General features: G+C 44.2%; 1 protein-coding gene across 1 annotated transcript in view; it reads left to right on the forward strand.

Annotated features, from left to right (window-relative positions):
• Window positions 1–1372: 1372 nt before the first annotated feature.
• PIK3R6 (phosphoinositide-3-kinase regulatory subunit 6) overlaps window positions 1373–23506 on the forward strand; it is a 43068-nt gene continuing 20934 nt past the window's right edge. The window contains exons 1-10 of the mRNA XM_033139565.1: window positions 1373–1446; window positions 13532–13607; window positions 14365–14540; window positions 15448–15577; window positions 16406–16489; window positions 18375–18466; window positions 19505–19573; window positions 20770–20902; window positions 21849–21918; window positions 22028–22211. Of these exons, the coding sequence (XP_032995456.1) occupies window positions 15565–15577; window positions 16406–16489; window positions 18375–18466; window positions 19505–19573; window positions 20770–20902; window positions 21849–21918; window positions 22028–22211 (645 nt within the window). The 5' untranslated portion in view covers window positions 1373–1446; window positions 13532–13607; window positions 14365–14540; window positions 15448–15564. The remainder of the gene's footprint in view (window positions 1447–13531; window positions 13608–14364; window positions 14541–15447; window positions 15578–16405; window positions 16490–18374; window positions 18467–19504; window positions 19574–20769; window positions 20903–21848; window positions 21919–22027; window positions 22212–23506) is intronic.

The following is a 23506-nucleotide window of genomic DNA, read 5'->3' on the forward strand; positions in this document are numbered from 1 at the left end:
AAAACAGCTCAGATGCCCCTCTTCAGAACAGAGTGCTCTGTTCCCCTTTTAGATAACACGAACTTGGAGGTAGGTGAGGCTGAGAGGTGCCCACTGGCACAGGGTCCCCCAACTTCATGGCTGAGTGGAAATTTGAAACCAGATCTCCCCAGGATGTGTCCCTACTACACCTGACACCTACTACACTTGCGTTCTTCAAGCTTGAGTTGCCAAGTGTTGTTGGACTACAACTCCTATCATGTCCAGCCAGCTTAGCCAATGGAATTGTATTCCGACACTATCTGGTAGATTGCCAACTTGAATAAAATATTGGGGGGGGGGCAAGTAAGACATCACACACACACACCATTTGAATGACAAGGCTGATTAACTTGGGGGTCAGCCCCCTCAAATATTTTATTGGGGACCAAAGGGACCTAGGTCCCTAGGAGTTGGCTCCTATGCTCTGGAAACCTTAGCTGAAAGAACACTGCAACTCGCCTGCCGAAGTTTATTATTGTATGAAGTGTCCATTGAGTGATGGGCATTTGGAATGAAGATTTGTTAGCACACTGCCCATCTTTGGTTTCTAGCATGAGGAGTTGCTCGGAAGTGGTGTCAAAACAGAACTTTGGGGTTCAGTTGTGCTCCCCACAAAACAAGGATGTGCGTCTGTGGTTGTTGGTTAGTTCCACAATACAACTTCTTCTTGTTTTTAAAAAGTTTACCATTTCAGAAGGAGGAAACTGATGAACAGGAAACACGCAGAAATGCTGAAAGGGGGCCTGGGAATGAGTGATTGAGTGGGGCCACCATGCGCTGTGCCCACGAGATCGAGATCTTTTTCTGCTGCCAAGAGATCTTGGGAGGCCGGCTCAGCTGCTCCCGCTGCCAGGAAGCCCTCGGAGCGGGGCAGCACCTGCCCGCTTCCCTCATAGCAACCTTGTTTGTATCCGTCTCTTTATTTAGCCGAGGCCTCTTCCTGTTGTAGGTGCCAGGGCAGAGGTGCCCAGCGCAGCCACCCTCTCTCCTCGGACAGAGGCACCCACGCGCACATCTCCCGGACTGGGCAGGGCGCAGCGCGCCGGGCGAGTGAGTCAGGCGCTCCTTAGTGTAGCTGTTGGCAGCGGCTGCATCCGCCGCCGCCGTCCCCACTTGACTTCTGGAGCTGGAGAGGTGGCGGCGACGGCCAGCGAAAGGTTGCAGCTCTGCGATTCCTCGGCGCCGAGAAAAAACCAAGCAGCAGACGCCGCGGAGGCGATCGGCGCGGTCGCTTTGCGGTTGGGCGAGAAAAGGAAGCTTCTGTTTCGTCCTATAGTAGGACGCGCCGTCGAGTTTTGCTGCGCGCTCTGCTGAGCGAGCGAGGCGAGCGCCTGGAGACTTCCTGAGCAGCCCGAGCCAAGGCAGCGAGCGGCGAGGAACCAGACGGCGCTAGACCCCCGGAAAGGCGCGCACGAGCTCCCGGAGGTAAGCTAAGCTTGTCTTGAGACGGCGGTTGCCACCACCACCGGCACAGCTGCGCTTCGGCTTTCGATCCCTGTCCTCTTTTCGGGTTTGTTTTCTTTTCATGTGCCTTAAGGAGATCTTTGAGCAATACGAGCCGAAAAAGGAAAGAGGTCCCGGGAGTTAAACAGCGTTCTTGGAGGTTTGCGAGGAGATGTTGGCGGAACGTTTTAGGAAATGTGGCTTTCAAACTCACTCGCCCTCCAAGAAGCCCTGCTGTAGAGTCCGGGACTCGGAGGACTTTGAAGGGATCTGGGCAACCCTTGTAAAATTGCAGGAAAAGACCCTAGTGGTATATGGGGCTAGCAAGGGACAAATTAGTGCTGTACATACTGTAAGGAGGTGTGTGTGTGTGTGTGTGTGTGTGTGTGTGTGTGTGTGAGAGAGAGAGAGAGGAGAGAGAGAGAGAGTAGTTCTATTTCTGCCAAGAAACAACTTAGGAAGGAAGCTATCCCAACAGGATATCGATGCTTCCTTTTCCTAAGTCAATTTCATGTGCAAGGGAGATGGTGGTTATTCTGGGAGAAGGGTGGGCCGGAGAAGTGCATCCGTGCAGAATGGATACCATCAAAACAACTGCAGAGGAAGCGTTTATGCCCAGATGCTATTCAACAGGTGTTCTCAAAAAAGTTTCAGTGTGTCAATGGAAAGAGTAGTCTGCCCCCCTTCTGGCTCCCGAGGGCAAGGGAGAGCTGGTTATTCTCTTGATCTGCCCTCTTATATTGCTGGTAAAGACTTTACAGGCTTCCTTGTGGGAGAGGCACAATCTGGAAGAGAGGCGTGGGAAGCTCGCAGATGCCTTTTGGGAACAACACTCCTCAAATACTTGCGCAACCCTGTCTTGTGTTACAGGGAGTTCCCCCCCCCCAAGCAAATTTTGTTGGAATGTTGCCCTCTTGCAGGCATGCCCAATTGGCAGCTGCTTGTCCTCCTGGCTCAGTGCTATTTATAATATATTATGAGCCTGTTTGCAAATGCACATCCATCACTTGATTGGGCAGCCCTTGATTCTGTGCAGGTGATGTGTGAACAGAGTCCTTCCACAGCCTGGTGTTGGAAGCAGTATATTTAAAAAAATCTGTCTCTGGTACTTGATCTGCGATGGCTGATTCACATGTGCATATTTAAGAGCACACCCACACAATCCTGGGAACTGTAGTTTGTTAAGGGTGCTAGCAATTGTAGCTCTGTGAGGGGGTAAACTACAGTTCCCAGGATTTTGTGCTGGGAAACCATGTGCATTAAATGTGCTTTATGTGTTTGGTGTGGTTGTGATTATGGTTGGCTCCACAGCCTTTCACGTGATCTAGAGCAGGGGGTCCCCAAACTTTTTCAAGAGGGCCAGATTTGAAGAAGTGAACATGCATGTGGGCCGGCTAAAGTTGCTGAGCTTTTTTTTACAATCTTAGCCCAAACTTGTTGAGCTTTTTAGGATTGAGCTTTTTAAAAGAATTTTTACCCCAGGACATATACTGCCACAGGGGCCAGATTAAATCGACTGGCGGGCCGGATTAGCTTCCCCCCCCCCCAAATGGACTTTGGACATGCCTGATCTAGAGGAAGGGCAGGAGTGCAAGATAAATGGGAGTATCCTAAAGCCCTTTCTGTTAGGATCCGATTCAGCGCAATGAGAGCAGCCAGTCCTCCAAGATGTACTGATGTACAAGGCATGCTTTCCCACATGGATAATTTCAGTGCAGAAAGGGCTCTGGGAGATCAACACATGATATCTAGTAACTGCAGGTTCTTTACACAGGACAACGGTACTGAACGAGAGCTGTCTATAGCATGCGGTGAGAGCTGGAGTGCGTGGTTTGGCTGCTTTACCATAGTTTTTTCATGTGCTGTCTCACTTAGGGCCTGCTTTTTCGATGAAACAAACTTGGCAACAAGTGCAGGAATTTCCCGCCCCCACCCCCACCTCACCCCCAGGTTGTTTTTCTGAACCACCGGGTGGAAATGGGGAGGGGAGATGCTAAAAGTTTAACAGGCTGTTGCTTCCTGAGGGCCATTTTCTTTTTTCCAAAAAGTAATTAAATATGACGTGCTGGAGGAACTCTCCAAAGAATCATTAACATCCAGGAACTGGTCTGGACATCCTCCTTCGGCTATAAGAAAGAGTCCTTGAAAAGACTGTTCGCAGACAGCTGGTCTTACATCTCTTTGAAAGTTTCCACGAAGAAGGAAATTTCTTAAAACGCCAGTGCTCCTAGTATTAGAACTCGCTGCTCCCTTGATGCCGCCTCACCCACCTGCCAATGGATCTGGTGCTTCCTGCCAGCTCCCAGTGGGACCTCTTTCATCTCTTATTTAAAGGTTCATAGGTTCTGGCTGTCAGTCAGCTGCAGATTGGGCAGCTTCAGGGCCAATAGGCTGTTTACTGGTTCTGTTCACAATACTGCCTCACTCCCTGCCACCCCACCACCCCCGCACCCCACCCCAGCTTCACAGCATGTCTTATGCACTCTAGTTTGCCTGCTCAGCTCGAGAGAGCGAGGGAGGAACTGGCAGCAGACTGACACTAGCTTTTGGCAGTCCTTACAATGAACCATTGTGCTTCAAATGTAGCATGTGGGGAAGGACACAGGTTCCTAAGGCAGGGCCCTGCATTGGGGGAAAGATTCCTGCGTTGCAGGGTGTTGGACTAAATTACCCTCGTGGTCCCTTCCAACTATATGATTCTGTTATCTATTATGGTGTCCTTGGACTGCAGCTCTCTTGCCATCATTGACAAAAATGGCTGATGGGAGTTGTAGTCCACACAACCCTTGGAGGAGGAGATCTAGGGCAGGGTTTCCCGCACATGGGTCCAGTGCTGTCTTTAGCATATGTGCCACAGGGTTGCAAAGATCCGCCCAGCGCCCCCAAATTTAGTTTAGCCCCCTCCCCCAAATTAACTTTTATTATGCTTATGTCGGCCACCACGCTTACGCCTTATCTCTTGTTTACGAAAGAAGGGAGGAAAAAGAAACAAACTTTTATTTGATCGTTTATTTACAATATACTTAAGTATACAACACCACCACATGTAACATAATATTTTGATGTAAGAGTTCATTTTGAGTGCACGGCGCTGTTGTGAATGACAAGTGCCACCGCTGGTGCGGCACATCTTTGGTAAATGAGCTCACAAAGTCAAAAGTCCTTTAGTGAAACAGTAGGTATACATTTCAGTAATACCTAGGTATATACAGTGGTGCCCCGCTAGACGAATGCCTCGCTAGACGAAGGCATTCGTCTAGCGGAAGGCTGCCCCGCAAGACGAATTTGTCAATGGGGCTGCCTTGCAAGACGGATTTTTTTTTTCTTTTCGTCTAGCAAAAACCGCGGTTTGCATTGGTGCTTCGCTAGACGAAAAAATCGCTAGACGAAAATACTCGCAGAACGAATTGTTTTCGTCTAGTGAGGCACCACTGTATGTATTTTGTTTTTCTAGCTTGATCAAAATTATTTATTATTTCATAACAGGTAGATAGTTAAGCGCTTAGGTGGCTTCAGTGGTGGGCGCCTAGTGCCCCCCAGAGTTCCGCGCCCAGGTGCCCCGCACCCCTTGCACCCCCAGGTAAAGACGGCCCTGCTTGGGTCTCTACTCGCCAGCTGTTTTGGACTACAAGTCCCATCATCCCTGGCCATGGGTTATGCTAGCTAGGGATGATGGGAGTTGTAGTCCAACAACAGCTGGAGACCCAAGTTTGGGAAACCCTGCCATGGGGAAGGGCCCTAGCTTAGGTGGAGAACATATGTTCCAGGTTCAGTTCTGGGCAGCTCTCAGGGAAAAGGCTCTTGTTTGGCACACTAGAGGGAGATTTAGCCAGGCAATATGACACTAGATGGAGCAATGGTCTGATTTGATATGGGGTAGATTTCTTTGTTCCTAAATAGTTCCTGACTTATTTTTCAGTACTTAAAAAGGATATGAAGCGTTTAAATGGTGCCTTTGGAACCTTTCAAGTGCTTCATGTACGTGACTTGAATAGTCTTTAACAATAATGCTAGCAAAGTAGTCTAGTCTCCTTTCGCTGGCTCCTGGCATGGAAATTGGCTCTGGGCTACAAGAAACAGATAGCATAAGCATGTATTTCTGCCTTGTCCTTATTAATGTCATCACAGGAAAGAGAAAGAACAAGGCAGAATTAGTAGTGTACTGATTTTGCTTCTTTCCCTACAGCCAGGAGTTATGCTTTGTTCTGGTTTCCTAATAAATCTTATGTCAGCCGTTATAACCTGTTCTGCCACTGGATTTTGAACCATTTAAGATTCACCTGCTCTGGTATTTTAGATTACTGTTACATGTACTATTGCTGCAGGGAACTGGGTCCCAGGAACAAGGGGAAATTACCTGAGAAACAAACTCCCTTACAGCCTGGAGGGTTTTAATGTTGCTAGTTGGGCGTCTTTCATCGTGATTAGAGTGAGCTTTTAGATAAAAGTATTTTTTTGTATCCAGTTACAGATGTACTTTGGAACTTTTGATCTTGTACAGCCAGAGTGTACCTTTTTAAAAGGTTGGTTAAAGAACAACAACTCTCCTTTTGCCTCTTGTTTGTAACAGTTGCTGCGTTGGATATACTTTGATATTATAAAATATGTATGAGCAACAGTGAAGCAGGGACTGGCGACGCTTGTCTCCTGATGCATTTAGCACAGACCACCTGGAAGAGTTCGTCCAATTGCCCTTAGCTGAGCGTTGTAAAATCAGTTAAGTTTAACCCAAATTTCTTTTTAGAAATGCAGTCTTCAAAAATGAAATAAAAGCAACTCAATACATTACAATGGATGTGGGGAGCACTATTTCTGACATTAAACATCTCCTGTGCACATAAATATGCGCAGATCTAGTGTATGCGCACTGGGTAAGTTAGGTTTCCCAGACACGTGTTCCCAGACATATTAATGTCTAAAGATACAAAAAACCACAGTAACACTTGTGGCACATTAACAAATTCATTATGACACGAGCATTCACATAGTGCGATCCATCTAATCGGGTGAAATGTCCTAGGTTACTGCTATGTGCGTGTGTTACACATTTGGGGTTGTAAACAGCGAGGTCAGAGAGAAATGAACTGCAGAAATTACAGAGACAGCGATAATTACATAAATAACAGTGGTAATTCCCAAACACATGTTGATAACGCAGGCACTAGGCCTTTGGTAAGCCAATTAACATATGTAGTATAATAAAAATCCAATTCAATCCACAACTGATAGCACTGACCCTCTGGATGATTTCACGTTGAGGTCTTTCTTTAAATTTCCTTTGTTCAAGTACAGCCACTTACAGACTGTCCTGAGAGTCTGAAGTGTCCTGTCCCCCCGCCACCCCGGCTGATTTTTTTGAATATTACCATTTGTCATGGCTTATGATGTTCACACACTGCAAGAGTGTGTGAACTCTTTTTGAATATTTTTTGAATATTACCATGGCTTATGATGTTCACACACTGCAAGAGTGCTGCCGGAAACTCAGTGCTTACCGTATGTTTCTTTCAGCAACTGTAATGAGTAGAGCTGTTCTGAGATGGTGAGAAAAGAGCCGATTCCCCCTCCTTAGTTCAGAGATGGGAAACCTGTGGCTCTCCAGATGTTGCAGCAGGAGCACACTTTCCATCATCCCTGACCACGGGCCATGCTGAACGAGGCTCAGCCCCTTAACATCATCCCTGCCACTGAAGTGCATTCTGGTTTGGCAATATAGCCATTCAACTATCGATTTTTTTTTTAAAAAAAAAAACCCTCTAACCATCACAGTAAGTGGTAACAAATATGAACTCGAAATTCACTTTTCATGAATTCCAAATGCACCAAAGAGCTCTATGGACAGTGATGACTTGCATAACTGTTGAGCAGAGCCACCTGAATGTATTGCCATAGAAATACGTGAAATGTTAGGGTGGCAATTAGAATGTATTAAAAGAAGGGTAGTTTGGATGGTTCCTATTGGTCTTTAGGCAGTCTACAGAGAGTGTCCTGAAGTGGCCAAACAGAAGAATATTGCACTTGTGAGGAGCAATTGAAATGCACTGGTGTAAATTGCAAAACTGTACCTGTTGATTCACCCACATAAAAATCAGCTAGGTTTTACAAATGGCCATTGAAATGCGTTAGAAATGAGCTGGGATCTGGCACCCTCACTGAAAGATACTCGGAGTCCAGTGTGATTTTCATGCTCTTTATTCAGCTCATAGTAGTGAGGAATGTAGTTCCCCCAAAACATTTGCTTTATATACATTATTTACACAATGGGCCCCACGTGATTGGCTAATTCCGGGATACTCCTGTATGCCAATCAGAGTGCGGATTCACTTCCACCTGGAGCTGGATTGGGTGGCTCCTGCAGACCAATCAGACTGCTGCAATCTCAATCCTATTGTTCTGGGACCAATCAGACTGCTGCAATCTCAATCCTATTGTTCTGGGACCAGTCAGACTGCTGCAATCTCAATCCTATTGTTCTAGGACCAATCAGACTGCTGCAGTTTGGATCCTATTCAACTCAGTACATAAACACTCACCGCAGGCCTCAGAATAAAGCTTTTTCAAGAGACTTGCCATTCCGAACGACAGGGAGGGGGTGCCTTGAGAAGATCGCTATATTCCTGAGGAATTGCCTACAGGTTCTGCTGCCTGCTGCATCAACTGAATTCCCAAATGACAATCGAAATGCTGGGAGACTGCTTGGAGCTTTCAAAATAGCCTGCAGGTTTTGCTACCTGCCATGCCCACGAGCTGAGTTTGTGAATACAATGAAATGGCTGGGAGAGACTCAGCGACGCTTTGCATTGAATGTCAGGAACCCCAGCAGGTGTTGCAGATGCACATAGGGAGTCCCACCCACGCCCAAGACTGTACTGTCACCGTTTTGGTACTACTTAGAATACCTTATCCAAATAGTTCGTACAACAAGCCTGTGAGGCAGGTTGCATAGTTGCCTATTGGACATATCAGTAGCTCTCCAAGGGGTCACCTTCAGAATGAGAATAGGAATCCCACTGCCACCCAGTAAAGCATGGGTAGGCAAACTAAGGCCTGGTGTCTGGATCCAGCCCAATCACCTTCTAAATCCGGCCCATGGACGGTCTGGAAATCAGTGTGTCTTTACATGAGTAGAATGTGTCCCTTTATTTAAAATGCATCTCTGGGTTATTTGTGGGGCATAGGAATTCATTCATTTCCCCCCCCCCTTTTCAAAATATAGTCTGGCCCCACACAAGGTCTGAGGGACAGTGGACTGGCCCCCTGCTGAAAAAGTTTGCTGACCCCTGCTAAAGGGATGCCTACTTTCATTTCTCTCTCTCAGTCAATCTTTAAGAATTAGTTTGAACCTCCAGAATTTTGTGCTATTCTGGTCAAGCAAGGCATAGATAAAAATGCTTCACCATGGAGTGCAATGCCACACCTACTCATCTTTAATATGTGCAAAATGCAATAATAATGAGTGGATATAAGAAACATGAGAATGCCCCCCCTCCCATATATTTTCTACATCTGTTTCTGGAGGCAGGATAACATAACTGAAGCCACACATTTGCACTTTCCTAGAACCTCATCTTTCCTATGCACATTATGTTAACATACACAATGTAACTGAAAACACACATTTCTGCACTGAATATTGGAACAAATCTTGAGCCGCTTGCTCAGGGCAAAGGAAAATTTGCTAGTATACATCAGTACAGCAAAGGTTGCTAAAAGTTCCTGGCTGCATAGTGAAGGCCTATACAATGGTACCTCAGGTTACCTACGCTTCAGGTTACATACGCTTTAGGTTACAGACTCCGCTAACCCAGAAATAACGCTTCAGGTTAAGAACTTTGCTTCAGGATAAGAACAGAAATCGTGCTCTGGCGGCACAGCGGCAGCGGGAGGTCCCATTAGCTAAAGTGGTGCTTCAGGTTAAGAACAGTTTCAGGTTAAGAACGGACCTCCGGAATGAATTAAGTACGTAACCAGAGGTACCACTGTATAGTGCTGGTAATATAGTCATAGCAACCCATTCTGTGGCCAGCCTGTCTTGGTTTCATGGATGATAGAGGCTACATCCTCTTCCACAGTGGGATATATGACATGACAGGTTAGCTGACAAAGGCTAAGCTCCGACAATTATCTGTCAAAACAATTATCACTTTATTTGGGGGCAACTGTCGCAGAGTTTCCTAAGCTGTCTTCATGCCTCTATATCATAATGCACTTGGAAGGACATGTATTTGCCTGGGTTTATTCTGAAGTTGTAATTCCGGCCTTCCTCACAGGATTGTTGTGAAGCCTATTCAAACAACGTGTGCTAAGCAGCATCAAAATGGTGGTGTGGGGAGTTGAGGGGTTGTAAGCACCTTTGGGTTGGAAATGTCTTTTGCGTGCGCGCCGATGTTCCTGACATTCATATCAGTCGCTGGCCAGCCCCCATAGCCACCTCAATGCATTTCTACAATCAGCCCCAATCCAGTTCATCGACAGTAAAACCTGTTAGCGATGTAGCAGGATGCAGCCTTTCGACAATAGCATCTTTATGGTCTTTTAAGGAAATCAGTTGATTAGCATAGCAAGACAGCAAAGCCTTCAGACAATTTTAGCAGGGACAAAGGTATCTCAGTACAAAGATACAACAGTAACTTTCTGTCATTTGGAATGGCAGTGGGCTTTATTATGAGGGTTGCTGCTCAAGGTACAAGCATGAAATCCAGAGTAAACTTTGTGCTAGCAGAAGCTGGTTGTACAACAGAAAGTATCAGGGCTACAGCGATCTGTTGAGCAACCAGCCATGAGAACCAGGCTGGATTCCTGCACCTTCTCTTGCGCAAGCCATTCCACTTGTGTAGCTAGTACAGTACGCTGCTAAGGGAGTTCAGTTTAGCATTACATTGGATTCCTCCCTGTGTGAGTGCATGCACAGATGCGTAGATGTATCCGTCTAAATGATATTCCTTATTAGAGCCAATCAGCTATTAGTATGGTCATAGGTAGAAGCAAATAGGGAATTGTTAAGTTTGCTTATCACGTTGATTATGGAACTACAGGCCCCTAGAGCTGTCTCCCCTCATTCCAAATTGAAACACAATTTCCCAATCCCTCCTTATTCATTTTTAAATGACAAACTTTACAGGACCAAGTTTCTTTTTCTCGGAATGTTTGGAAGACAGTTTGAACTTAGGTACCTCTCGTTTCTTTTCGCCCTCCCATAATCTGTTTCTGTGAAATATGCTGAGCTTTAGGGAAAGAGCTAGGAATCAGTTCCTGTTGCCTTATGCTTCCATGAGCACACATCCTATTTTTGTTTTGTTGAAGTTCTTTATTTTTTTATTATTATTAGGAATAAATATGCCTTAGGAGTTTGTGTAACCGTAGCGAAGCTCTACATTTTCCACCCCTTTGTTTTGTAATGAATGTGTACTGTAGCAGATAGGCTTGTCACCCGATCCTTACTTCAAGCAATGGTCCCTTACTTATGAGGCTTGCTTGTTTGTGAGATGCACCTTAACTGCAAAAAGCAACTTCAGTTTCATGTTACAAAGACAGTATATTCCAATGAAGTTCTGTTCTGACCCACACAATGGATCACTTTCCTACAGTCTCACAATGTGTTCCTTATCTTTGAACTCTTCAGGTGGCAACGTTCAGGTGCAGACCATGGCAAGTAGAAATGTCTGCTTTTCAGTGGGCTGTTCTTTCTTTAAAAGAATTGTGCAAGAACTAATTGTGGCTGAAATTGTCAGCTAGTTGTGTGCTATGTTGATGTGTTCATGCCAGTAAAATGACTTCTCTGTGCCTCCTGAAAAGAATGGGTTGAGCCCTTTTCTTCTTTCTCTGATAGTGGTGCATCACAGGTCAAAAAGGCAGGTCAATTGTAGTAAGTGGTGTAATGGGCAGGGCTGGATTAAGACATACTGAGGCCATAAGCAAAGTGGAGTTTAAGAAACCCCACAGCATTACCCCAAAATGTGTATTATTCTAAGCGAAAGAACAATGAAAACATAAATAATAAGCTTTTATATTTGCATATATTCCTGTACGTAGGCAGGCATACAACTGACAATCTAATAGAAACATATATCTTGCAATTAGACAATTTGTATATGAAATACTTTTACATTAAAATATTGTGATTTCTTACTTAGCATATATAAAAACTATATTGTAGTTCATGCTGCACAGATTTATAAACAAAGGGCAACAAATAATTTTGTGGCCGTTAAGTACTTTTTGTCATACTGGAATGATAAAATCTGCTTTAGAGTCTACATCCCATTTCATTTATTTTTGATCAGTTATGTAAAACTTTAAATTGGTGTGAGTTTGAATTTAGAGGGGCCCCCCACAAGATCTGAGGCCCTAAACTGTAATTTACTTAACTTGTGTCTAAATCTGGCACTGGGGATGAAGAACCTGATTATTGTTGGACTGCTGTTCACATCAGCTCTAGCCAACCAAATGGTTGGGGAAGCTGGGTGTTGCAGTCCAACATCTAGAGGCCCACAGGGACTTCTATAACATCCTTCATTGTCAGAAGTGTGTGTGTGTGTGTGTGTGTGTATACACACACACAAAAAAAAAACCCAAACCAAAATGTAGTATTTTCTATGAACTGAATGGCTTAGCTAAGAATAGGGTCCAATATGGCTTCCCTCACAACACATATAGTTCCCAGTGAATGCTGGGAAATGCTCTCCTCGCTGCTTTGCTGCTTGCTCTTTGACAGCACTATTCAGGCCTGATGGAGAATATGAAAATCTGAGGCAGGTTAGCGTGACTCTTTGTTGTGACAGAGCTGAACAGCACGAGAGCCTTGTGGGTTGGGGTTCTTTGTAAGCTCAGCCTCACTGTAGGAAAGGTGTGAAGAGGAAGCTAGGCTGTCTGTAATCACTTCTGCCTGAGCGGGGTCTTAAAAATAGAACGGCGGAAATGGCAAAGTGGCAAAGGCCCCTTGGGGCTGCTTCTATGAATGACTTGTCACTCTACAGTAATGACTGATGCTGACCATCTCTGATGGGAGAGAAAGCTTCAGGCTAGTAAGTGTTGTCTGTACAAATAGGGGAAAGCTGCTTTGGACATGCATCAATGGTCAAAAGTGACCAGCCAATTCTGCAAACAGGTTTTATTTTTCAAACCTATTCAGTATTATGCACAAGTAGTCCAGTAATAATTTTAATGAACTGAATTCTTGAACAGAATTGGATAATTGAATGGAAAATGGGGGTGGGCAGGCTGTGGCTTAGTGGGACATGAAATGATTAACATGGAAAAAGTCCCAGGTTCAATCCCTTGTCTGAAACCCTGGACGGCCACTTCCAGTCAGTATTGACTGTACCGGGCTTGATGGATCCTTGGTCTGTCTGATATAATTCCAAAAGAATACTATTTTCTATTGGTTCAGAAATTCCAATTTAACACCAACTTGCAGTTGCTTGTATAATTGCAGGTGAGGTTTAAGGGTTTCATTATCCGGTGAAGGACTTCAAAGAGCTGTTTTTCTAAATCTGGATAAGAAAAGTTTGGGTTTGTGAGTGAGTTTGTGATGCAGCTTTATCTCCTGGTGGACAGCTTTTTGGTGGCGTGTTACCCCAACAGCCTATCTATGTCTTCATCCATCTGATGAAGATCCATCTAATGTCATCATATGTCACAATAAATCTGTTAGTCTTTAAGGTGACCAGATATACTCTGTTGTTGTTGCTGCAACAAATTAACATGAGCGACCCCTCTAGAACAAGAGTAGCCAAAGTGGTGAGACCTCCAGATGTTGTTGAAGACTCCATTTGCCATCAGCTCTAGACAGAGTGGCCAATAGTCAGGGATGATGGATGTGGGCTGTTGTCTATCATCATCTGGAGAGCATCACACTGACTATCCCCATGCTGTAGAAGTTGTTACTCCTATGCCTGTTCCTGAAGTGAGTCATTCCTATGTGTACTTGGATGCAAGACGGGGCAGGGGCTAGCATAACAACTACTGGTGTGACTCTACTCACATTTCAAAAGCTGCACAGATTACACTTCTGGTTCTGCTACTGAGAAGAAGAAACTAATGTCGTGTCTCTGGTTTTGCTCCTCAGGTTCCCTTTGATGTGAGTCCTGGAGCACGACTGCTGGAATCCCTGCAGTGCAGCCTAGCCCATGTGCTCAGAGAAGGTGAGCATCATTTACTGCAGGGATAAACAAACTTCAGGCTTGTTGGAGCTAGTCTGTTGTGTGTTTTTTACTAGAATCCCACAATGTACTAACTTGAGCCAGGAGCAAAGGACAAAAAAATTAGAATTTCAAAAAGCAGGGTGCCTCTGAGCACATTCTAGTTAGTTAGCTAGTTCCAGGAGCTCACATTTCCTTTCCAGGGGGGGGGGCACTCCTGGTTTACTCAACCTTTCATAATTTCAGACAGTCTTAATTTAAGAGGGGAAAGAAGGCACCCCTTTTTGCTGCTGCCATTGTTAACTATTCGGAGTCAGAAATCTTTGCCAATCTACTGCAAATGACCCAGACCCCCAGTCAACTGTCTGCCACCCCAATATAGAGCTGTGCAATGACCAAGCAATAAAGGCAATTTTACTATCTCTGCTTTGCACTAACAGCATGGGCCAGTGGTCCTGAGATATCACCAAGAATCTCGGCAGAACATACAGGGGGGAGCTGGAACACAGAGGAAATGGAAGGCAGGTGAACCCACCTGAGCAGGATGCCTGTGGCTGCTGCTGAAGAATGTGTTAGGAAATCACTTTGAAGAGAGAATGTTATCAGGCAATTGCGTAATACTAACAGAACTGTCCTTGTTTCCCTGGCTCTTTATCTGCAACAAGTGAAACAAACGTGGTCATGGCGATGGGGAACTGTGGACAAAGAGGAGTCCACACATTCCTTTTTCTGATTTTCTTTCTCTCTCAAATATTTGCAGCTATTGGTGGTACTGGTGAGGCAGGTAAAGCAAGTTTGTCTTGGGCGTGTTCCCACATGACAGAGATTGGCAGCTTCCAAAGAAATCCGATAGCATCCCAGCAGGAGAGCCTAGGTGTGGTTGTAGAGATTGCTGTCTTGTCGCTGCCTGATGCCAAGGATGTTGTAGTATTCTGGGTAAGTGGACCTTCTTTATTTCTAGCAGAGTCATTGACATTCTGACCAAGCCCTTGTCCTGGGCATGTTTCCTGATGCTAATCATCTAGAAATTGATTTCCTATGTGGCCTTGGGGGCGTGAAGATGAGATATAAATGTTACAAATATGTTGAACTGAGGATATATCTCCTTCTGGAAAGAGTCTGGCCAACTTCCTTAACAACCACACACACCCTTCATCCAGCGTGCACAATACCAGTAATTTATGACAGCAATTTCAAAGTTCTTCAAGTTCTATGCCAGTACTGGGGAACCTGTGACATGCGCGATGGGCCAATGGCCGTAATAATATCTATCTATCTATCTATCTATCTATCTATCTATCTATCTATCTATCTATCTACCTGTGACATGTCCAGATGTTGTGACTACAACTCCCATCAGCCCCAGCTAGGATGGATAATGGTCAGGGCTTATGGGAGTTGTAGTCAAACAAAAAATCTGGGGGGCCACAGCTTCCCCACCCATACTCTATGCCTTGTGAATTATAACACTCATGTTCATCTAGATCCCTTTTCCTGAGAAACCCCATCCAGTGGGGCATGCTATAATGTAGCTTGTTGCTTCTTGAACAAGAGGTGCACACTGAATGTTGGAACTACAGTGTGAAAACCACACTGTCACCTCCCCTCTGTTTTCATGGAGCCTTGTGCACCTTACACAAACAAATTTTAGGGCAAAATAAGCTTAGTGTGAAATAAGTGGGCCGTAATCTACAAAAGTGGATACAATAGCAAGTCTCTTTTTTTGTTTTTTGCCGCAACAAACTAACATGGCTACTTATCATTTCAGTGTCAGGTCCCTGGTATTAAACAGGGATTTCAAGCACACTCAACCTCCATCTTGGTGTTGTTGTTTTTTTTGCAGAAGTGCTAGATGATACTAGGTCATGCTCAGTGAAACTGGACCCTCTGGCCACCCAGTTCTACCAGAAGTGCTGGAAAAGATAACCTCACGACCACCTGCTGCAACTTCCGCCCAACCATGGATAACCCAGGTTATTGTTGTTATTGTTATGATCATTAGTCTCATCTTCACAGAAGCATCTCATACTGGTTTCTGCTTGCTCTCTGAGCATGAGGTGTTCAGGTGAGAAGAGTGGAGTGTCTCCAGTTCCCCCACTGCACAGTTGAGAGAAAGAGATAAATAAAATTCAGAGGGGCAGCTGTGTTAGTCTGATGCAGCAAACACACAAAACAGGCTCTTGATCGCTTCAAGTTGAACAGATTTATTGTAGCATAAGCCCATTTCATCAGATAGAAGCTCTTCATGTTAGACCTAGTGGAAACTTCAGCAGTTCATGGGCAAGGCAAGCTGTAATATTTATTATTCCAACAGGCAGACATAGACCTGATTAGCTTGTGCTACCCTACCATTGCCAGGATCCCACCTTCAGTAGGAGTATAACAACAGTTACATCCCCCCCCTTTCATCAGTTGTCTGAGCATTTACTGAGAGGTAACGGATGGGAATTATGTATTATGGAAGCAAGTTTTTCGCTGGTAATAACCAAAGGCAATGCCTATCTACACTCTCTTGTTTGGGAGAGTTAACATCAAAGCTGTTATAACAACAGTGATAACTGGTTGTATACAAGGAGGCAGGGGTGCATGCACCTTTCGATCCATGAAAAGCTCATCCATTATCAGCCGGCCATTATTCCTGTGCTACTTTATCATGTATTTGCTCAAAAAGGAGCTTGCGGAGTTGATGGCAAACCACTAGCATTACCCTTTCGTTGGTAGGATTTGGTTTGTTAAGTACAAATAACAAGAAGACGCTGAGTTATCTTGTTCCTCACACCCTGTTTCTCTCCTTTGTCAAGAGGTTGAGTCTGACTTCCTCCGAAGTGTGCATGCCCTCCTTCGTGAACTTGATGGCCACCACCCAGCCTTCCAGAGCGAGAGAGGTAAGAGCCAGTGACCCATGTGCCCAGCTCATCACTGAGCATTGAAGAGTTTTGCAGTGTGTCTGAGAATGCCTCTTCCACGGCTAGCAAGAGCAAAAGAAAATGATTTTTTTATGTTTGGAAAGCTGTGTTGGCATTTCCTGGGTTTTCTGGTCTTGTTGAGATACCTACCCATATGGATGCATATGACTAGGTGTGGGTACCCAGTCAAAATAATGTCACCAGTAAAACTCTTCCTTACTGGCAACAATTGTAGAGAGAAGGAGCCATAGCTTGGTGATAAAGAATATGTTTTCCAAGTACAAAGGCACCGTATTGAATTAGTAGTGTCTCCACTAAAAGAACTCAGGCAGCCAAACAATGGAAAGATCTTTGCCCGAGAGAGAAGAGAGCTGCCAACTGGACTAGAAAGATAAATGTTCTGGCTGCCTTTATTGTGGTCCAGCTATCAGATGGAATCATTGAGTCACAGTTATCTCATACCCTGCAACATTTCTCAAATGAAAATAGGGACATCCCATTCTGCAATGATAATTTTACGATTTATACCTCACACATCTTACTGGGTTGCCACAGCCACTCTGGGCAGCTTCCAACATATAGAAAAACACAATAAAACATTAAACTTTTTTTTTAAAAAAGCCTTCCCTATTCAGGATTGCCTTCCGATGGCTCGGGGGTTGGATAACTCCATACCCTCCCAATATTTCTCCCGTGAAAATAGGGACATCCTAAGGAAAAGTGGGACATTCTAGAATCAAATAAGAAACTGGGACATCTACTCTAAATCAGGGACATCCCTGGAAAATAGGGACATTTGGAGGGGCTGTTACCTGTCAGTCATTGACCATCTCATCTTTGCTGTTTTCTCTCTGTATTACAATGACATCAGTTACAATTGGATCATCTCTTTGCCATGGCCTGCCAGTGGTGTTAGAAATGCTGTCTTGGTTAGCTTGAAGAGTTGCAGTTAAATGTAGGCAACACCAGTGTTTTCCTTTAGATTCTCTAACCATGGTTTATCGCTGCTTCTTTGAGACATCTCGGAGAAATAAGGTGGAAATAGTGTGCATCAGTAGAGAAGGCTTGAAAAAAACACACCACACCAATATTATACATAGAAGCTAACTTGGTTGATTGTAAAGGGCAGTCCCTAACATTAGGTGCAGTGAAGTGACCATCTCAAGTGGCAGGTGGTGACGGGCAGCAGTGACAGCCATTGGCTGTAGCTCCTGAGCAGATGTGTATGCCACACAGCCTTGTTGGGGCTCTAAACTAAAGTGCTTGGGAAGGACACTAACCCTCTGTCAGTGCTGAAGGAAGATTCATCTGCCAGTCTAGTTGGCTTCTGTACATGGAATGAGCAGGGGAGCATCTTGTCATTTGTCTCAAGTAGCAAAATGTACACTTGCCCTGATAATTGTGCTTGATCACATTGAATGATTTTGCACAGGGATAGTTCTTATATCTTGTGGAAGCTGTCCAGAATGGCTGGGGCAACCCAGTCAAATGGGCAGGGTATGATGATGATGATAATGATGATGATACACAGATAGAGACTCACCCTGTTATTGTGACTGTAATTTGCTTTAAATTGATTTTAATATATTTTTAAACTGCTGTAACCTGCCCTGGGACCTTAGGGCAAGTAAGAAATAAATTGAATGAATGACCTAATAAATAAATAATTAAATAAAATAATATGCGGAAACCTTGAGGGAAGAGCTGCTTTTGTTTATGGTTCAGTCCTGTCCGCTGCTCTTCTTCCATAAGTGCTACTCACTTTCCTTCTTTGCAATATTCTGCTCACGTCTCTTGCTGATTCCTGACCCAGTGAAACATTGACAGCTGTTTTAGCTTTGGTTCTCTTCCCACCTTCTTCCAGGGATGCTGAGATGGACTTTGCACAAGAAGATTGACAGGAATCCCAGCAATGGAGCCCTCTTGATCAAAATTCTGGTGAAAGAACTGGAAAGGGTAAGAATGTCCACAGAAGGAAACAAAGGGCTGGGAGTTGTCTTCACAGTCCACATGTAGCCTTTCTCGTGAATATGAATCTATGGTTTATTGCTGTGGGGGGAAATGTGATTAAATTAATATACTGCTCTTCAAATTGAAGGGTTTCAGACACTTCCAATCATTAGATGCTCTATCAAGGCTCATTGGCTCAGTCATAAATTCAGGGTAGCCAGAGCCTGGAACAAAACAGTTTCCTCCTCTCCTATGTCTTGTCCTGATTCTATGCCACTCATCATCTTCTCAAGGAGTGGGAACCAAGACCAGAGCTGCTTGCCAGATCTGTCCAGCACTGAATACTCCACTGTGTTGCTAGTTCTCCAATATATAGGATCAAAACTCTAATGCAGTTTGAGGCTGAGTTGCATTCTGCTTAATATGTATATATACCATGCAGCTTGCCTCTGACATCACTCACAACCTCTGTAGTGTTTGTAGGGAACCAGCTGCCCCGGTGTTCCTTACTGTTAATCCTGCACCTTCCTGCCACTCCTGGTCCTTCTTATGCTCTCACCATAGGTCATTCTTCCTGCAGAAAATCTGATCTTTAGGTTGGCTGGAGATAGTATACTTACAGAGCATTGGGAGGTCCATGATGTTTATGCTCATTCCACTATTTCCCCCCCTAAGCAGATGTTGCAGGATTTTGTAGTGTTCCAAAAACCTGCAAAATGCACATGACCAAAGATGTCAGAGCTGCTTCAAGCTTTCCTCCTAGGCTTTATATTCATAGAGCTTTCATTCCCCGCTCTCCTCTTATTGAGGCCCCCTCAAATCTCTCCCGAGCATGTCAAGGGTGAGTCTTTCACTGAACACACAGTCCAGCTGAGGTCTAGCTGGTACCATGGCAATGTTCCACCTAGAGTTGTCTCTGCTATCAAGTGCTCTGTTGTTCTAGCTGCCAGCCCTCCTCCCTCATGTGGTTTTGTGACAGCAGAGGATCCAAAATCAGTCTCAGATTGTTGGAAAATCTTCAGCGTTACCGTTTGCTTTCTCTAGGCAGAAAGATGCAACTATCGGCAGTACATTATCCCTTTGCTTCACACGCTGATGTACACATTGATAAAGGTGAGAACTATAAAATCATGCGGCTGTGATAGAGCAGGAATTCCATGCTGGGGGTTGATGTGAGGTGTCAGCTTGCACTATGGCCAACAGCTCTTAGGTTTCCATGGATACCACTCGAGATTCTATTTCGAATTCTAGAAATGTGTGAAATGTGCAAGAGAGGGTGCCCCTAAGCATGTGCAGCGTGGATTTCCCTCCCTGCTGGGAAGACACAGCCACTTTGATACTTCTGGGGCTTAGGAGCAGAGTGTTTAAGCTAAAATGGTCTGACTTCTCGTTAGATTTGAGCCCTAGCACCTCTCCTCTACAGAAATGGGTAAGCACTGGATATTGTCAGACAGCAGTGTGAAATGCATTTATGGATGGCCACGTTTCCCTGTGCTGCTCCATTCATAGTTTAAAAAGAATTGACTCATTAAAATCAATGGTGAGAGGGGGGAAAACGTGACTCAACAACATCTTTGTGGTGGAATGCAGATGATTAATGGTCTGTTTATAACCAGAGGTTCTCCAACTTTACCATATGCTGTCTGCATGCATAAAAGATGCATAATTCATGTATTAATCTCTTGCGAAGCACATACATTAGCAGTGGTGCTGTCCTTGCTTGCAGACACCTTGGGAGAATTACATTTGCTCCCTGTGGAAAGATGGTGAAATACCAGCATAAAGTGCAGCTTAGCGAAAATTCTGGAGAAGAAAACAGTTTTATTGAAAATGGAAGTCTGAGGTCTGTAATAAGTAGGGAGCGACAGTGAAAGACATTTTTATTTGAAGAAATGTTTAGTAGCTGTGGGCGTCTCAAGATAGCTGCATTTTCACACCCTGGAGAGGAAAACAACAGGGAAGCATATGATTATCTTAGACACTGCTTTCTCCCGCCACCTCCTTGTAATCATTCAATATTCCCTGAGGTCACCAAATAAAGCAAATAAAGTAACAGAAGCATTTATCCTTGTACAGCTACTCTGCAAAAGGAAACATATGGATCTTGATGAACCGTCTTCTCAGTATAGTTGGAGTGCTCAGTCCAGATTCCACCAAACAGCAGATGCGAATAGGCCTGATTCCAAGGGGAATTACTCCACTGATACCAGGGTAGAATGGGGCTGGTGATTGTCAGCCAATTCTACAGGGTAATTCTCATATTTAAATAATTTCTACCCCAATGTTTGTTCTCCCGTTGCTTGCTCCAGGCACCTTGCATCCCTGATGATTTGTATGAGAGAGTGTACGATTTCTGCAAGAAGTTGCTCACTCTGCCCAAACCGTACTGCACCATTGGCCTGGATTATGCTCGACAGCTAAAACTGGAACGGACAATACCAGGTGTGCAATATTCCACACTCTTTTTTGCTTTCTTTTGGTTTGTTTCTTGGACCTCAGGACTATTGGGGGGGTGGAATTGGTCAAGCAGAAGAAAAGCACCCATAATTGGGGTGGCAGGATGTGTTCATCTGTCTGTCAGTTGGGACCTGCTGCTGGTTCATTTCAGCAGGAAACCAATCAAAGTGGGATGCTCTTATCATGGTTCACACTTTCCTTGATGCTGATAAGCCAACACTGGGCCGGAAACGTTGCTTAGATCCCCCTGTTAGTGTGCTACCAAAACAGCTGTTCTTTCTGAAAGGCAACCTGCATTTCTTTTAACACACATTTCTTGAAGGATGTGTAAAAATGCCCTTGCATGGTTCTTTGTCCAAAGGCTTACGTTCAGATTCTGCAATAAACTTATTAATGAACAACTTTAATTGTTCAATAATAGATGGCTACAGTTCGCTTATCAGGTACCAAGATCAAGTTATGAGACGTAGCATCTCATGTATTTGATTTACTTGACTTTCTCAAGTTATTGCACCAAATAAGCTTCATGAAGTAGAATGCTCCAAAGCTTTCTCGTAGCCAAGAGCATATAGCAAAAAGCCACTTCAAATGTTCCAAATTTCCAGTTACCGTACTTTTGTAACACTTCCATGTCGGAAATTATATTATATGTGGACTATTGCAAGTGATCTATTCATTGCATGTAAAAACTCTGGAAACTGCAGTCAGAGGAAAAAGAAGCATTTGCCTTTCCACCTTTCTGTTGGGACTTCCTTGAAGATTTCTCCTCCCCCCCCCCATATTCATGCAGTTTGTAGTCTCACTTTTGGACTTGATTCCATTTTAAACCAATGTTACGACAGCATTATCAATGGTGTGGTTAGTTATACCAGAACCAAACCATCGATCTTTGAACTTTGACTGCTATTTAGATGCTTATTTTATTCATTAGGAGCATTATACCAAAGAATGGTTTCTGCAGAGCAAAGTCTCAAGAACGACTCATTCCCCTATCAGGAAAAGTAAGTATAGGGCCTCTTACCTGTCTTAAAGTGACATATTTATCGGGGGGGGGGGGAATCTGCACTAACGTGTGGCTGTGTCTATATATGTTAACTCTTCATTCCCCAGGGTTTTCATGTTTGTAGATCCAGACTTGCTGTCTGAAGCTGTATGCCGGGCACTCATTGATGAAATCAAGGCTTCTCAGATGTCCCAGTGTATGAAGTCCTGCATGCTCTGTGTGATAGAACGTGCCTTCCAAACAGTGCTGAAGGAACACGGTCACGTTAAGAACGTGCACAGCATTCTTCAGGTACTGTAAAGATTTCATTGAAATAAATGAAATTCCATAAGCAGAAATACCAGACATTCCCAGTCACTTGCCTCCCAGCTGGAGGGCTGCCATTATACAGTTACTCCATAGACTATGATTCTAATACTGGGGGGTGGATGTGTGAGCAAAAGCTACTCAGTGTTGCTTCAGATGAAAACTGTAGAAGATAAGAGATCTGAACAAAACAACTTGTGGGCTTAAGAACACCACTCCATCCAGTACACTCTGGCATATACAGACAAAAAAACCAAATTGATCACCTTTCCCCCACTGTGTAAAAGGTTACATTAACTGATGGAAAGAAAGCAAATGAATCTTATGGTAAGTGGCTGATTCTTGGGGTTTTGTTAGTCTTCTTGCAAAGTTATATGCCCAGACAGAGACTTTGTTAATGCTGAGCCACAGACCTGATTAGTTCCACCACCACCACCAAGACAGCCATCTCTAGAATTTCTAAAGTTACCTGGGAGTATGGCCAATTGAACTCATGGAAACATATCTAAAAAATAGGTTCCAAATTGTATAGAATGTTGCAAGTTTTTAATGAATGCTTCAGGCTCTGCATCCCCTCTAGCAACTGCCATGTTCTTGGTGACTTTGTCCATTAGTAAGTGTTCCAAAAGCCTCTGAATTTGAACCCTAGCCTTGACAAATACACCAAACTTGACAAATACGCCAAACATTTTCACTGATTGTAATTATTGCTCTTGCTGCTGCTGAGGAATGTAAAAACATTTCCTTATCAGTCCTTTGGAAAACAGTATTTCAAGTACTTGGAGACTTAAGGGTATTTGTTTTAGTTATATTATTGATTTTGTTTAAGATATTTTCCCAAATTTTCCTCCACTAGAGGATATGACCACCACATGCAGGCAGATGTACCAGCTCCTTGACATCCTCTCCAACATTTATTTGAAGCTGTTTGACTATCTTTTGCTCCTTGACTGGGACTTTGTGCCAATGAAAAAGCACTTAGAGGCTGCAGTCCATCCATTTACATTGGAGAAAGCCCCATTGAACTCATTGGGACCTATGTCTAAGTAGACACATAGAGGGATTGTTCTATGAAAGTCAGTTCTCTTGCCTTTGGCGCTTATTGCCTTCCTTGAGCCAGAAATAAAGCACTTATCCCAAATTGAATTGTCTGTTGGCATTTTAAAAGATTTGTCAGAGTACAGATGGAGGAGAAGGGAAGCTTAGGAAACAGAAGGAAGGAAATTACTCCCAAAGTCTTAAAAGGCCAAGTTTTAATAAGAAATATTAGAAGCAAACAA

The sequence above is a fragment of the Lacerta agilis genome, chromosome 2, assembly GCF_009819535.1.
Source record: "Lacerta agilis isolate rLacAgi1 chromosome 2, rLacAgi1.pri, whole genome shotgun sequence".
Lineage (NCBI taxonomy): Eukaryota > Metazoa > Chordata > Lepidosauria > Squamata > Lacertidae > Lacerta > Lacerta agilis.